Genomic DNA, 16,327 nt, shown 5'->3' with positions numbered 1-16,327 from the left:
AAATGGGCTAAGAAGTCCACTAATTGAATGCTTCTTTCATTTTGACTCTAACTTTTTGATCTCATTTTTTTCATTGGGCAACTTACAAAAATATCCTTAAAATTAGATGTGTTTTGAAAAGTCATATGAAAAGTTTTTAGGAAGTAAAAAATACTGTGTAAAATGAAAAAGTGACACAATGTCACTTTTTTATAAAAAAATTGTCACTTTTTTTCACAAACTCAAAAAAAGTGACAAAATTCAAAAAAAGTGACATGAACACTAAAAAAGTTATACAAACTAAAAAAAAGTGACATAAACTTTAAAAAAGGTAACAAATACCAAAATAGAACCATCCATTTGTGCAGCATTAGTAATCACATTCTCAACATAATCAACATATTGAGGACAATTCACGTGAACATAGTGGCGGTTCTTAATATAATCAACATGTGCATTGTCCACACGCTAATTATGTTAGGAAAATATAATATATTATGTCACATTTTTTTCTTCTTCAAAAAGTGACAAATATTAAAAAAAAAAGTGACAAAAACTAAAAGGTGACAAAAAACTCAAAAAAGTGACAATCTAAAAAAGTGACACAGTGTCACTTTTTAATTAAAAAAATGACATACAATCTCACTTTTATTACAAAAGGATGTTTGCCACTAAAAAGGTGATAAAAATTTCGAAAAGGCAACTGAAAAAAAAAAAAAAGCAACGAACACTAAAAAAAGAGACAAATTTTCCAAAAAAAAAAGTGACAAAATTTCAAAAAAGTGACAAATTTTAAAAAGTGAAACGCACAAAAAAGTGACACACTAAAAAAAAAGTGACGAATTTAAAAAAGAGATAGAAATCAAGAAGGTGACAAACATTAAAAAAGTGACAAAAATTCAAAAAAAGTGATGGGAATTTAAAAAAAGTGACACAACTTCTTTTATATGTTGTCTTTTTGTAATTATATTTTACTTCTATAAACTAACATATTAACTTGCTTTGGAAGACAAAAATTCAAAAAAGAAACAAATAAATCAAAACATTATAATAGATCCAGTAGATAGTTGAATTTCTTTTGCATATTGTTGTAATTATATATTTTACTTCTATTAATTAACATATCAACTTGATTCATCCAGAAATAGTAAAATGTAAAGAACCTTCTGATCAAGAAGTATGAATAAGTGCATCAGCTTACCTATAAATTAAGTAAAAATGTGTATATTGCATGGCCTTGATTTTTGAATAGACCCAAAGCCATACACACGAACTACATAACAGCTCTACATAACAACATATGTGTTTAAGGCATCATGATCCCAAACCCAATATAATCAACCAACCCAATACATAACAGAATAGTTTAATCTTCACTCAGCCCACTAGCACAAACTCAATTCTTCACTTCCAATATCCTGTTTCCTCACCCCAGTCAAGCTTCACACGAACATCATTTTCATTTTCTTTATTATAGATGCAGACACAATTACATTCATCATCATCTATTTCTATAGTTCCTCATATGATTTAAGCACACAATCAAGATCAAGCAATGCTTACAACAACAGTTTACAAATTTGTTATGTCAACTATAGAATGACTAAAAACTTAAAAGAGCAAATTTCAAGTATTATTAAGTTCAAGAAGGTGGAGGAAAGAAATAATCATTTATAGCAACAACATTGCTTTTCAACTTTTACTAATAGGGCTAGAATTTCCTCGCTAAATTTCCTTCTATTACTTCTGTTTACAACTTGGAAGCTGTGAAAATTTCTAAAAAGCATAACATCACATACGAATATCAAAATCAGAAGGAAGAACCTTCCAATCCCAATCTTACATTCATCAGTTGCAGATAGGCTTAAGGGGCACTTAACCTTTGAAAAGAATGAACATGCAACAATGGATTTTGGGAATATATACCATTTCATGCCATCAGTAGTTTTACACCCAAAATCAGTTTCCGATATTTCTTCAACTATAAAATATATTTTCGAGATGGGAACCGCTTCAAAGCTAACGGTTGCTGGCCTGAGGCAGTGGCCACTACTTGGAAGGCCAGGCGTTAGGCAGAGGAGGTTTCTACTACAATGCAAGTCGAGGAAGAAACTCTAGACAATATCATCACAGTAGTCTCGAAACTAAGCACCTTGGATTCCTCTTCATCTATCAGCTTTGGCTGTCGACACACTCATGGTTTTGCCCGTTTCGACGAGAAAGAAGATTAGTGTTTTCAGCTTCTCAAACAAAGGGATATCTCGAATGTTCTCAAACACTCATGGAAATGCATTGATATAAATTTCCATGGTTAAATCTGAATTTGATTGGATTTTCTGGATTTTGATTTTGGTTTAATTGGATATTATTGAAGGTGGGAAGAAGATGAAGTGGCCTGGGAATCTGGGGAACGGGATGGAGTGGTTTGGGGGGTTTTTATGACGTATTAAATACGTTCTTAATTGGCTTAATTAATTATTAGGGTATTAATCAATTTAGTTAATTTTCTAGGGTAGTGGGCCTAATTTACCCTTTTTCATTTTGATTCACTTTATATGTTGGGCCTGCTAATTTTGAAAAATTGGGAGATATTAGTTTTTTAATCTTGATGCGTGATGATAATGGAACATGAACATTAGTTGTTTTGTTTGCAGGTATATCACTTTAATATTGATATTGTGTTGCTGCATATTTGTTTAATTTTTTACTTGACCTACATACTATGTGATATATTGGTTGGTTTCATAAAATTAGGAAGAGTTGTGTAAGTTAGCGGGAGTAGTTCATGTACTTTATCTTGCAAACACTCTACACATACTGACAAAAGTGACATTAAAAGTCCAAACGTTGTTATTGAAATTAAGCCAAGGCAAAGGTGAGATTGTTACTAAAATATATTTTTATATTTTTATGTATTATTTATTTATTCGCTTGTTTAAATTAGAATGATTTTTAAATGCCAAAATATGTGCCAAAAAAAATGTTCAACTGATACAGTCTAAACAAGGTAAGCTAGTCAGTGAAGATTGATTGGGTGCTACAGGGTAGTAGATACTTGGTTGCAGTTCTTTTAGGGTTTCAAACCCTAAACGAGGTGCAATATTTATCTATCTTATAGCAGTATACACAGGAATATATACTTACCATCTTGAATAGGTTTGATTGGTCAAATAATTGAAAAAAAAAATGAAAGATTGTTTTGACATATCAAAACTTTCCTCAATTTAATTATTGACCTTATCATATATATTTTATACATATAAAGAAATATATTTTACCTTATTTGACTTATTTGATTGGTCAAATAATTAAAAGAAGGAAAGATTGCTTTAACAAATTCAAACTTTTTTTAACGTATTTATTGACCATATCAAACAAATTTTTTATTAGGGTAATTATATTATCACCACAAAATGTATTTAAGTATACCACATTATATTCACACCACAATTAAAACATAGTTTTAACAAATAAACCACAACAAATTTACAATTATATACCTAATTTTATAAAAATAAAAAATAAATTTTATGGGTTTTAATAAATACAAGACAACTAAACTTCATCTTTTTCTTTTCTTCTAAACATTTCTTTCCATTGTGTACATTTTATATTGAATTCATCCATACTAATTTTTTAATTATTTTTTCAAAGAAGGGGAAGATAAAGAAGAAGAAAAGTTGATTTCTAAGAAATGGGTCAGAATCTTTTTGCCAGTGAACTTGATTTACAATTTCAGAGAGGTCACTAAAATATTTTGGAAGTTATTACAATACACTCACGGGGAGATGCATATTTGCTGTCTTTATTTTGTAATTTTTTGAAGAGTCTAAACTTTAAGGATGAAATATAAATTTCTACTCACCTTTCTCGTTACGAATTATTATAAACCTAGTTTTATATCTGTGTATTTATTCATTTTGATGAGTGAAGATCTCATGAACATTGTTAATTTTGTGTAGTACAACCTGACTATTCTAATTCTTCTTATAAATTATTATATCATTGAAATGTTTTTTCCCTTCACTTTTTCTTTGGTCTGCATCATTCATAACTTTTGGTCAAGATGATATATTTACTGCTACTCATTTTACAGATAATGTTTTGGAAAAAAAGTGATAAAGAATGATTACACAATTGGAGTATATGTTTTCCCTGCTGTTTCAGCTAAAGAGTTGCATTTTGCAATTATGAGATCTAACGAATTGAAAAATAATAATAATTTATAAAGAACGATTAATTAAATTAATGAATTCTTACATGTGGTGCCATGGAATAAGACTAGCAATTATAGAAAAGAAGTAGAAGAAGAAATTAGGTTTAGGTTTGTGGTGTGATTATAATGTGGTGTTATACAATTGAAAGTATGTTAACCCTAATTATGCAATTTTACTTAAGGCTATTTAAGTAAATAAGGAAAAAATTTAAAATTGTGGTGCACTTAATAAATTTTGTGGTGGTAATATAATTACCCTTTACATTATTCTTACCCTGTGAAACTTTCATATTTTAGGTGAGACACCTTCGTGGATTGGAGTGGTCCTTACATAAGCAAAGAAAATCGTTAAGGGAGGAACGAATGCTTTAAAAAAATTTACCTGTGCTTGGCGAACTTGCAATAGCAAGTTCTAATATCTTGTGACCATCTCCAGTGAGTTTTGACCGGCAAATATTCCATTGAAGTATCTCAAAGTAAAAATCGTGTTCTTCAACTGTAATTGAAGTGAACAAACCTGTGCTTGAATGATATAATTCTACTCAAGGATTAGGCTACTTCACTTGCGTTAAGATTGGTAAATCTTAATCCAAGTGGTGGTTGTGGTCGAATACAATATTGAAGTAGCAATAAAATCAAAATCATAGGGTTTGATTCCACTTCTCCAACAAGTCAAAAGGAATGAGAAAACGAGTGAGTTATTCTTTGTTTGTTTTTGATTGTTTTAGTTAATTTTACAAAATTACTAAATCGAAAATATTGAATTTATATTCTAGAATAGTTGATTATTTTACCCACAACATGGGGGCCCTAAATGTTTCCCTTAAGGGTTTACCACGTTATATCCAATGTTCTTTTTTATTTAATTCCGCAATAGATTATCTTGAAGAACACAAATTCGTTAAACTATCCCAATCAGAACTGTACATAAAATTGCTTGTAGAAAGTTTCTACCGACTGGCGTATTCTGATTGAAATGAATAATTGAGTCAAGTTAGTTAATTAACTAGGTTTTATTACTTACAGGGCACATTTTGAGCATTTGATAACCACGTTGTCTTTACGTTTGTAAAAGAAAATGTTGCATTATAGAATTCTGCTCATTCCTCATTTTGGCAGCCATTTTTTCCACTTCTCTCATGAGGCGAGTTGCAACCCTACCATCTCTACGAGGATGAAGTCGGCAATAGATGACATGGGTCTGGATGGCCTCTTCTACAGAGACCTTTCTAGCTCTCCTTGAATTTCTTTCTTATTCACTTGCACTCATGGTGGATGGATGCCACTTTTATTCGATTTATAACAATTTTTTCTCTTCAAATCCTTCTATTTTAAGGAAAACTCAAGATGTCCAATAGCAAAGAACACTTAGAACCCTCTTCGTTTAAAACTTTCACTTGTTCTTTGCTCAAGAACAAAACCTTTTTCCGAAGGAAAGTTGAAGAACTTTCCGATAAACATTTTCTATGGGATTTGCTTGTGAATGATTATGTGGTTTCTCATAGATAGTATCAATCTCTTGCCCTCAATTTCCACATGTTTGATGTGGCCAACAAATCACTGCTCTACTTATGTTTATGTAGCCTTATTCTGCACACTTTGACAAACTATTAGGAACAAATAGCTTTCCCAGGAGGTGGTGGTGTAGGACTTGTTATGGACATAGAAACTTTAATGCTCGAACACATGGAAATGGTGTACAACTTGTTTTTAGAGTAAAATGAGATAGAGTAATGTTATAGTTGAGTGTTTTAAATTGTGTTACATTCAAATGGTACTAAGTGTGACCTTTTATAGTAAAAGAGAAGAAGTGCTAACCTTTGGATGAAGAGACACATGGCTATGCTTGAAGCCTCATTGGATGAGGCACAAAAGTTTGTTTCCACGGGAGCATTCAGACTTTTTCAGAAGTAGAGCATGAATGGCTTTGAACCCAAATAAATTACCTACAACGAAAGTAAACATGTTAGTAATTGAACCTTCTTCAACAAGTTCTAAAGGGTAAGCTAGATAATAGATATATTGATCGGGCTTCTTTTCTTGTTTGTTTTTCGTTTCTTTGGGAATCATATCCCTGGTAAAGAAAGAACAAGAATAAAAAAAATTTCGATATATTATCTTAGTCGAGATTTTTGAGTTCTAAATACAATGGAGACATGGGATTGGTATGGGTGGTCTTGACTCAAGAGGGACGCAGTTGTATTATGTGCAACAATAATAATGAACAGTACGGAATCAATATAGAAAAATACACAGATTTACGTGGTTCGGCAATATCCCTGGCACACAAACAGTAAATTAAAGTCCCAAAGGCCGATGCCGTCATTCCATTTGGTATGCTCCACTCCGACATCGCCCTATTTTTCCAATACAAATGTGTTCTAGTCTATATGAACTACATTAAAGTAGACACGAAATGGAAGACACTCCTAACTGGTAATCTAAAACTTAATATAGATGTTGTAGTGAGAAGGGAGGCTTGGTTTATCTGACGGATGGTAAATGAAGGGCTGAGTAGTTGTGGCTGATCAATCAAAGAGGACAGTAGGATACTTTAGAAAGCGATAGTTGTACATGATAGTCACATTTTTGCTAAAGAACTTGAAAACCAGATTGTAATTGTTGGAGTATGACTCTCTAATGGCGGTGCAAAGCTTCAAATTTGACTTCCAGTCAGTGGCACATCCAAGATTTTGAGTCAGCACGGGCGGTTGTTGATCGTCGATCATCGACCGCAATAAAATATTAAGAGCCCATTTGATATCATTTTCTTAGCAAAAAATACATTTTGAAATAGTAATTTGATAGAGAATGTGTAGTTAAAAATAAATGAAAGTTTTGAAGTTGCGTATAATATTCTTTTATTAAAAAATGTATGATTAAAAATAATATAGATAAAAATGTATTTTGAAATAAATGAGAATCAAACAAGGCCTAAAATTTAAATATAACAATTATTTTGTTTAAATTGAACATATATAATTTTGTTATAAGAATAAATTGTGTTCATCAAATGATATTGTTGCCAAGTTTCGTATAATTTAAATGAAGAGTACATGTTTGGATGATTGAAATTGCATTAAAACCAGATGTAACAAATAATATTTTGTTAAACTTAGAGTGAAAAAAGAGCAATTACCATAATGGTTAAGCTTGCAATGATCTTAACACAAGGTCCCAGGTTTAAATATCTTCTGGCACTGAATTAATTTTGGTAAAAATAAAGATTCTAGAGCTAAAATTATTGTAAAATACTTGGTTGGCAAAAGATTCGAACTCAAGACCTGCATCATGTATATGCACGATCTAACCAACTTAGCTAGAAGGGATGATTGAAACAAGGATGAATTATCAGTAATATAACCTAAAATGTTGTTTGTTGTCAATCAAAAAAAAAAAAGAGCTACCGATGGATCCAGCACGCACGGTCGCGGGAGTTCGCCAGGTGCTAGATCCGCCAGTGTTTCCAGTGCATGCTGAATGCGGAGCTTTTGGCACCAGACCCAGGCCTCGGCCTCAAGATAGGAGAGGGGCCTCAAAAATGCAAAAGCCCAAAAATAATCATTATATTTTTTTATTTTTCTTACGTTAAATAATTTCATGAAAATGTACCCAATAATGTCTGTTAATTTTTGTTCTGATTGTAGATTTTTTATTTTTTTTAATATAAAATATTTTGTGCAATACATGGCAATCACCACCTGTACATCATTGGTTTTCAAAAGCCATTTATATTCTATTTCTTGAACCCGAGAATTGATTTTTGGATGAATCAAAATGATGAGTGAATACCATCGGCATAATGTTCCTCATCATGAGAAATTGGTTGTTTTAACCATGGTTGATGATCATATGCTTTTATTCAGACGAATCAAATTTATATACAAAATTATTTTATTCAGAGAATGTATAATTGAAAATGAGTTTTATAAATCTGTACTAAATAGGGGCTTTATCTCCTGTAGGTACCCACAATATGGCAGCTTCTATTTCAGTTGATTTTGTAAGTTGTATTTGGGATGGATTGTATTCCACATTTTCTTTTGCCTTTTATAGAGGACTTGCACCAATGGAACAGTTTTGACATTTAAAATAAAAAGGATAATTAATTCATGCCTTCAAACATTGCAAGAATCCAAATGGAGAAGTAGCACAAAAGGGCTGCCAGAAGACGAAGAAAATTTAGGAATACAAATTTTGTGTAAAGTTTTAAAAGTTTATACAGATATTGAATCTTATTGGACAAACATTTCTGCAAATAAAAGAAGCACAGTCCACCTTTCAGGTATATAAACTCTGCATAACTATTTATCATGGAACTATAATGCAAATCAATGTAGTCATGTTTTCCTATAGTTTTTTCCTTTGAGGGATTGGATGAGGCATCTCTCCGGAGTCGCCACTTGATGAGGATGGATTAAGCCCATACTCACTTGTTTCTCCATATTCGCTACTTGTAAATTCTTGGCTTGACATCACCATCTTCCTGAACTTCATCATGTCAGCATTGTAGGCAACAGTGTTGTATGTTTCTGTATTCCCAGTTGGATTATTATAAGGCGTTCCATGGGCTGTCTTACCACCATCATTTAAGTCCTCTAACGATGCATCTCCATCCAAAGCTCGTTCAATCTAAATAAAGACTTTTCATAAATCAGACAACATCATACATATAGCCTATTGTTAGAAAAATACACATTTCAGTTACCTGACTCATCCTCGGACGCTTTCTTGCAGAATGGCGTATACAGGCAGCAGCACAGGCTACCATACGAGCCATCTCTAGGGGATCATAGTTACCCAGAAGACGTGGATCCACAATTTCACCGTAGTTTCCATCTTCCATGGATTTTGATAGAAGAGGCCTAGCCTGTTTATTTTGACAGAAATTGGATCAGAAAAGGTAGAAAATGGAAATAAGAAATTTTCTTCAACCAAATATAAGAGGGAACTTCAATTGCATAATTATTAGTCGAAGGTACATGAAAAATGTGGATATAGGGATTGAGAACGAACCCAATCTACTAAGCTGTCCTCCATAATTTTACCCGTAGGATCTACAGGTCGCCTCCCGGTTATGAGTTCCAATAGCATAACTCCATATGAGAAAACATCAGATTTTTCTGTTAGCTTGCCACTTGATGCATACTCAGGAGCCAAATACCTGAATTTCAAGGAGTTAAATTATGAATTAGCATGTCTATCAATCAGGTTATTTCAGTTTGAAATCCAGCATATCCTTCCGTAAGATGCAAATGATGAACATCCATGATGAACATATCCCATGAAACTTTTAGGCAATTGCTAAACCTTCAAAACAACCTCAACATTTCCACTCTTGTTGCTATTAATCATCCTAATTGTTCTCCCTGACAATCAAGATACAATAAACTACAACCATACACAATGAAAGGTAAAACACGTACCCAAAAGTTCCCATGACACGTGTGGAGACATGAGTGTTATTATCAGAAGTGAGCTTGGCCAATCCAAAGTCTGCCACCTAGATAACACGTAAAACATCAGGACATCTATTGTGGTAATGTAATAACTAGTCATCCTCTATGATCTATCCTGCAGGTACATCTACAAAATTTAAATATTACCATAGCTTCAAAATTGTAGTCAAGGAGAATGTTTGCTGCTTTGATGTCACGGTGGATAATTCGCGGGTGGCCTGCAATCATATGTGAAAATATAAAAACATATCAACTAATGATCTTACATAAGTTTCTAGGGAGGAAGAGTTGAGAAATGCATACAGTCTTCATGCAGGTAACCAAGCCCCTTGGCTGATCCCAATGCAATTTTAAGCCTAGTTGCCCAATCCATAACTGGTCGACCCTTTCCTGCAACCACATTTTAACTTTAGAGCATTCACAAATCATGTATTATTGATATGCATCGGACATCATACCAAAAGAAAAAGATGTTAAAATCTTATTTATTATTGACAATAACAAGAAACTAACCATGAAGGTGGAACTCCAAGGTCCCATTGGGAACAAATTCGTAGACTAACATTCTCTGTGCATCAGCGACAAAGTATCCAACGAGGGACACAAGGTGGCGATGATGGACACGACTAATGATTTCGACCTCAGCCTGGAATTCCCTTTCTCCTTGCCCACTACCAGACTTGAGACTCTTAATCGCCACTTCTTTTCCATCAGGTAATATACCTTTGTGTACAAATCCAAATCCACCTTGGCCTAACAAATTGGCCTGACAAAATCCTCCAGTCGCAGCTTCTAGTTCTTCATAAGTGAATTGGCTCTTGGTAAAGCCAGTAATACCACCCACATTTGGAGATGGAGGTTGCTTAGGAGTCTGAAGCTGCCCTGAGAAACAGGAGTTAAATTCACTGCTGCTATTTGCCGGTACTGGTTGAGTTGATGGTGTAGCTGCCCAGACCCCAACGTGACCTATAGGCGTTCCCATGGAACCCAGTGGAGGAGGAATCTTAACAATTTGTTCCATGGGCTGGGGACTATTCCATTGTGTGGAAGTTTGGAAGTACATCTCTGCACCTGAAAGCCAAAAAAATAGCGCACATACCCAGAATAACTCATTTAGAAAAATTGTGTAAAATTGAAAAATCAAAGTTATTGTCTTATTGACTAAACACACCTATGGGCCCATGTCCAGGGCTCATGTAATACGGCTGTTTCTTATTTCTCCTCGACCTCGACAATATTAGGCAAGTAATGAGTATGGCAAGAATTACGACTCCCCCAACAACAATTCCAGAAATGATTGCTACATTTGTGGAATCAGATGGTGATGGTGAATGACGAGAGCCTCCTGATGAACCTGATGGCTTGTTTGCTGGTGATGAATGCGAAGGAGGCGGTTGGGTTAAAGAGCCTGATGGAGGTGAGTGTGAAACTGCCGCTGGAGGGGGTGGAGAGAAGATAGGTGCAGGAGGAGAACTGGAGGCAGTAGGGTTAGGATTGGGAGTCGAAGGAGGTGGAGGAGGAGGTGGAGATAAAGGAGTATGGGGAGGAGGTGATTCCTTCGGTGGTGGGGTATGGTGTGAAGGTGGTGGAGACTCTTTGGGAGGTTTAGTGGGGGCAGGGGGAGGAGGAGAAGTTGGTGAGGCCGGAGGTGGTGAGGCTGGAGGAGAAGGGGGAGGGGATGTTGGAGGGGCTGGTGGAGGAGAAGCAGGTGGAGGTGACTTTGGTGGAGCTGGTGGAGGTGACGCTGGTGGGGGCGATGCAGGCGGAGATGAAGCTGGTGGTTTTGATGCTGCCGCTTCTGGAGGATGTTGTAGAGAGCCTAGAGACGTTTCAATAGAATTCTGTGACGGAGCAGTCTGAGGAGGTGTTGCCATTTGACAAAAATGAAGCCCCCGGAAAAATATTCACTTGGGAAGCTCAAATTTCTCCCATAAAACTGCTCTTCACAACAATTCAGAGCCCCTAAACACAAATGGATTCATTGCCAACATTATTCAAAACAACAAGAATATCATCAATATTTTGCAGAAATTCATTCTAGAAACAAGATAGTATTAATGAAAATGCAATAAGAAACTAAGATGTACATGACAGAGAAATTGTAGTAAGGTAGGTACCTTTGAGAAGAAATTTGCTGGGGTTCCCAACCTCAAGATTAAGAGAGCGAGAGAGAGAAAAGGCATTGCATTATGATTTCTGCATGTTACAAAAGCTACCTTTTGTCTCCTACAAAGAAGGGTCTCTCCTTAATTTCTTTCCCAAATTAACCCCTATTTTAGGCAGGAATCAGTTACATTTTTATTTTCTTTTTTAACACCAGATCCGTGTATTGGCCTTTCTAATTTTATTACTCACCAATAGTTTATTCGAGGGGCGACAGCGATTCTCGATTCCACCTCATTCAGATTCTTTCAAGTTTGTCGAAATTAAGGAACGAAAAGGGGGAAAAAAAAAGTTCACTATTTCAAGAATATTGTCCATTATTACATATATCCATTCTTATGTCTTACTATACATACCTTCCTACCGTCCTACTTAAATATGAAAATCTCGAAATATAGTATCCCGCTATTTTTTACTACCTGAGGCTAAAGGGATTTGTTTCACTTCCATTGATTCTTCCAAAAATAGTCTGCGGGCCTTCCCCCTCGATTAGTTTCTGTGTATGTTTGATATTGATTAAAAATATGTTGTTTAGAGACTATAAATCAATCTGTTATTGACTATTCGTATTGATAAAACTTCCTTTAATGTTGGTTTGTTTTACAAAAGATGTAAAATGAACAATTAGGTTATAATAGAAAGACAAATCTGTTAAATCAACACAAACAGGATCAAAATGAAGAAAAAGAGAGAAGAAATCCAGAGCTGATTGGTTGCATTAACACACTCTATTCTTGCAAAGATGTACTGTCGAAGAAATAGTTTTTTTTTAGGAAGACAGCTATGAATAGGTACAAATTAAATACTATGTGCAAGGTTGTTTAAGCATAAAATATTAACATACTTAAAAAGGTTGAACCCCAACCTTGAGGGCTTCCATCGCCCTGCCCCTGAAGTATCATGAGGGAGATAAACCGTAGGATGTGCTCTAGCATGCCGAGGAATTAGAGCTTGTCCATACACTGGTGCCCACAAAGAGTTCAATTTCATATCTCAAAAATCGAACCCTCACACTGCGACTGTCAGTAAAGCTGAGACTACCTTACTCCTGTCCTTTATATACTAGTTATTACTTATTATCCAAGAAGTTTTATAAACATAACCAATTTTCGTAGGTAAAATTTAAAAGTGTGTTACTTTTTATTAATCAAAATTATTTTTTTGGATGAATATTTTGTCCCTATAGCTATAAATATGGGATCTTTTTATCAATAGAAGACATATTGATTCTTTCATCTCAAAAAGTAAATGCTAATATGAAATTATTTCTTGATCGATATTAAATGAATTTTGTTCAATGATACCTATTTATAGTTACCTGTGAAACGATAAGAATGTAAAGTGATAAGGATAAAAATAAAAGTCACAAGGACTCTAATCTACATTTTATAATATGAATTACAAGTCTGAAACAAATATGACAATGCTAAAGAAGATCGCAACTTATGTTGTTGAGGTGTCGATCCTTGTAATTAGTATGTGATGAGTTTTGATGAAGTGGCGATAAGCATTGAGTATTATTATCTTCAATTTTCGTGTTATTTTCAAAGTTCATCCTTACTGAATCCCAGCAAAATGGAGCTCCCCTTGGAGATTCCAATCTTGGATAATGTATTAGTGAATTTGACAATCAAGAGGGGGCTTAGTAAGGGTATTTACCAGCTGATCATTGAACGAAAAATGAACCTGTTCAAACATGGTTTGAAACGATATAACTGTTATATTATTGAGAAAGTGAAAGTATAAGTCATCATATTCATATGTGTCGATTAAATTAATGAATATATCTATCAATTTTTGTACATGTCATGTGCAATTGAAATATTACAATATAAATAAGTTCCACTTATTATTTTTCAGGGAACAAATAGGTTGTGATTGCTTTTACTCATATTTATACACATAACAACAAAATGTTGTTTTCATGTCTAGTAATGACTCTTGTGTCGTTCCGAAGTTTTCACCTATATTCAATTTTTTAAAAAAACAACATTTTATAATGGACTCCCTAACATTTGTAACATAGAAAGTTTGACAATGTCATAACTAACATAAATGAGTTCACTATTGGTTCTCGGGACATAAATAAGGTGTGGCTACTTATACTGTATTTGCACATATAGCCCTTGTTTGAGCCCCATTTTTCATTAGAATATATTATTGAGCAATAATTTGATCCCATTTTAACCACTCATTCTTCAATAAAATAATATTACATGCAAACTCAAAACTTTCTTTTATTTTTTAACCACACATTCTCTATCACAACATTATTACAAAATTCATTTTTCGAAAAAAGAGGGGGCTCAAACAACCACATAATGGCACAATGGTCGTTTTCATTTTAATAACGACACTTGTACTGCTTTGTTATTTTTTTTTATTTTTTTATTTTTACATTTTTGTTAATGTCTTTTAAATTAAATATTTACGTTTCAATTATACATTTCTTTTTAGTTTGTTGTTATTCCATGAGAATGGTATGTATTACGTTATTAGAAATATAAGCATATATGAGAATGACACAAGTACCATTATTGAACTTATGAGATAGAGATGAGAACGACGTAAGTGCTGTTATATTTGTTACAAGCTATCATGAGAATGGAACAAACATCATTACTAAGATGAAAATGTTTATAATTGTGCTAGAATAAAATCAAAATATAGGAGAAATCAATATAATGATACAAAAGCCGTTACTGAAATGAAAACGACCCTTCTGTTGTTCTATGTCTAATTATAAATTAAGAAATATGCTCATTAATTGTTAGTCTAGCTTGCCATTGATAGCACAACTATCGTTATGATTGTAAATTTACTTGTACATAAGAATGACACTTGTGTCGTTACTAAGATGATGATGTTTATAAGAATTTTACAACTATTATTATACTTGAAAATATACTTGTCTATGAGAATAATATTTGTATCGTTACTGAGATGAAAACGTTTATGAGAATGACACAACTGTCACTATATTTGATTTATAAATGTCCATGAAAATAGCATAAGTGCCATTTAAAATATTTAAAAAGTCCTTTAGAACGGTTTCAATACTATTATTAAAATGAAACGTTCTAAGAGAACAGCACAAGTGACGTACATAAATATAAACTTCTATTATTATTATGAGAACTGCACAACTTAGGGTGTTCAATTCTAAAGGTCGTTGCGTTGAAAACAAACGAGAATAAAGGATAAATTAATAGAATAGCTCAAATGTCATTACTGATAATAAAATAGCACTTGCACTGTTCTATCTATCATTACGAGTTTAATCAACCACGATCCATCGCTGCCTTGTGAAAGAATAAATTTAACTCATTTAACTTGCAAGGTAGATATGGCATTTTAAAAAATTAAGAGATATGCTCATTACCTATAGTTTGTTGAAAATAATAGATCACTTGTGTCGATACTGAGATGAAAAGTTTTAAGAGAACAGCATAAGTGCCGTTTAGAGGATGAAAAGGTCATTAAGAACGTCACTTTTGCCGCTACTAAGATGAGAAGTTCTAAAGAATGACACAAGTGTCGTTATCGAAACGTAATTTTCCATGAGAACGGCACCTGTGCAGTTACTGTAAAGAAAACGACACTTGTGTCACTCTATCTATAAACACAAGTATAGGCAACCACGATCCATCCATGCCCCGAAACTCATTTCAGCTGCAAGATGGATATGTTGTTTGCAAAAATTTAAAAGATGTGCTCATTAATTATATTTTTTAATGAATCAATACAATGATTTGTGATTTTCCAACTCGATATCCTATAACTTGGTCATTCTTTGTCACATGATCAACATTTTTAACTTTCTTAAGTTAAGGGATCCATGTTTGAGGTCGCTGTTGGAAAAGAAGCAAAATATTTAAGAAATCAACAGAACGACACAAGAGCTGTTAAACGACACTTGTGTCATTTAATCTATAAGCACGAGTATGTATAGCCACGACCCATCCATGCCCTGAGAATCAAATTGTTGAACTCATTTCTATTGCAATATGAATATTCCGTTTACAAAAATTGAGAGATGTGCTCATTAATTATATTTTGTAACGAATCAATACAATGACTTATAATTTCACCAATCAATGTCGTATAATCCATGTCAATTCAACAATTCTTTGTCACGTGATCAAACTTTCTAACTTTCTTGAGTAAGGGGATCTATGTTTGAGGTCACTGTGTTGGAAAAGAATCAAAATATTTGAGAAATTAATTGAACAACACAAGAGCTGTTATACGACACTTGTGTCGTTCTGTTTATAAGGATGAGTATACGTAGACACAACCCATAGTCAAACTCAATTAGGTTGCAATATGGACAAGATATTTACAAAAATTGAGAGGTATGCTCATTGATTATATTACGTAACGAAACGAAACAATGACTTGTTATTCACCAATTCAATGTCGTATAATTTATATCAATTCAAATGTTCTTTGTCTCATGATCAACCTTCTAACTTTCTTAAGTTAGGAGATCTAATGTTCGAGGTTGTTG

At 33.6% G+C, this 16,327-nt stretch overlaps 1 protein-coding gene across 1 annotated transcript; it reads right to left on the bottom strand.

Annotated features, from left to right (window-relative positions):
- Nucleotides 1–8,376: 8,376 nt before the first annotated feature.
- LOC111381448 (proline-rich receptor-like protein kinase PERK1) lies at nt 8,377–11,924 on the bottom strand. Its single transcript, XM_023005228.1, has 9 exons — nt 11,772–11,924; nt 10,826–11,616; nt 10,168–10,725; nt 9,958–10,044; nt 9,802–9,872; nt 9,622–9,698; nt 9,212–9,359; nt 8,904–9,065; nt 8,377–8,827 (listed from the first exon to the last, which is right to left on the bottom strand). Exons 2-9 carry the CDS (start codon nt 11,526–11,528, stop codon nt 8,546–8,548), a joined length of 2,088 nt encoding a protein of 695 aa, XP_022860996.1. The 5' UTR covers nt 11,529–11,616; nt 11,772–11,924; the 3' UTR covers nt 8,377–8,545.
- Nucleotides 11,925–16,327: the final 4,403 nt, after the last annotated feature.

Source organism: Olea europaea, unplaced genomic scaffold, assembly GCF_002742605.1.
Source record: "Olea europaea var. sylvestris unplaced genomic scaffold, O_europaea_v1 scaffold2308, whole genome shotgun sequence".
Classification (NCBI taxonomy): domain Eukaryota; kingdom Viridiplantae; phylum Streptophyta; class Magnoliopsida; order Lamiales; family Oleaceae; genus Olea; species Olea europaea.
Note: the sequence above shows the minus strand (reverse complement) of the source record. Positions and strands in the feature narration are given on the sequence as shown.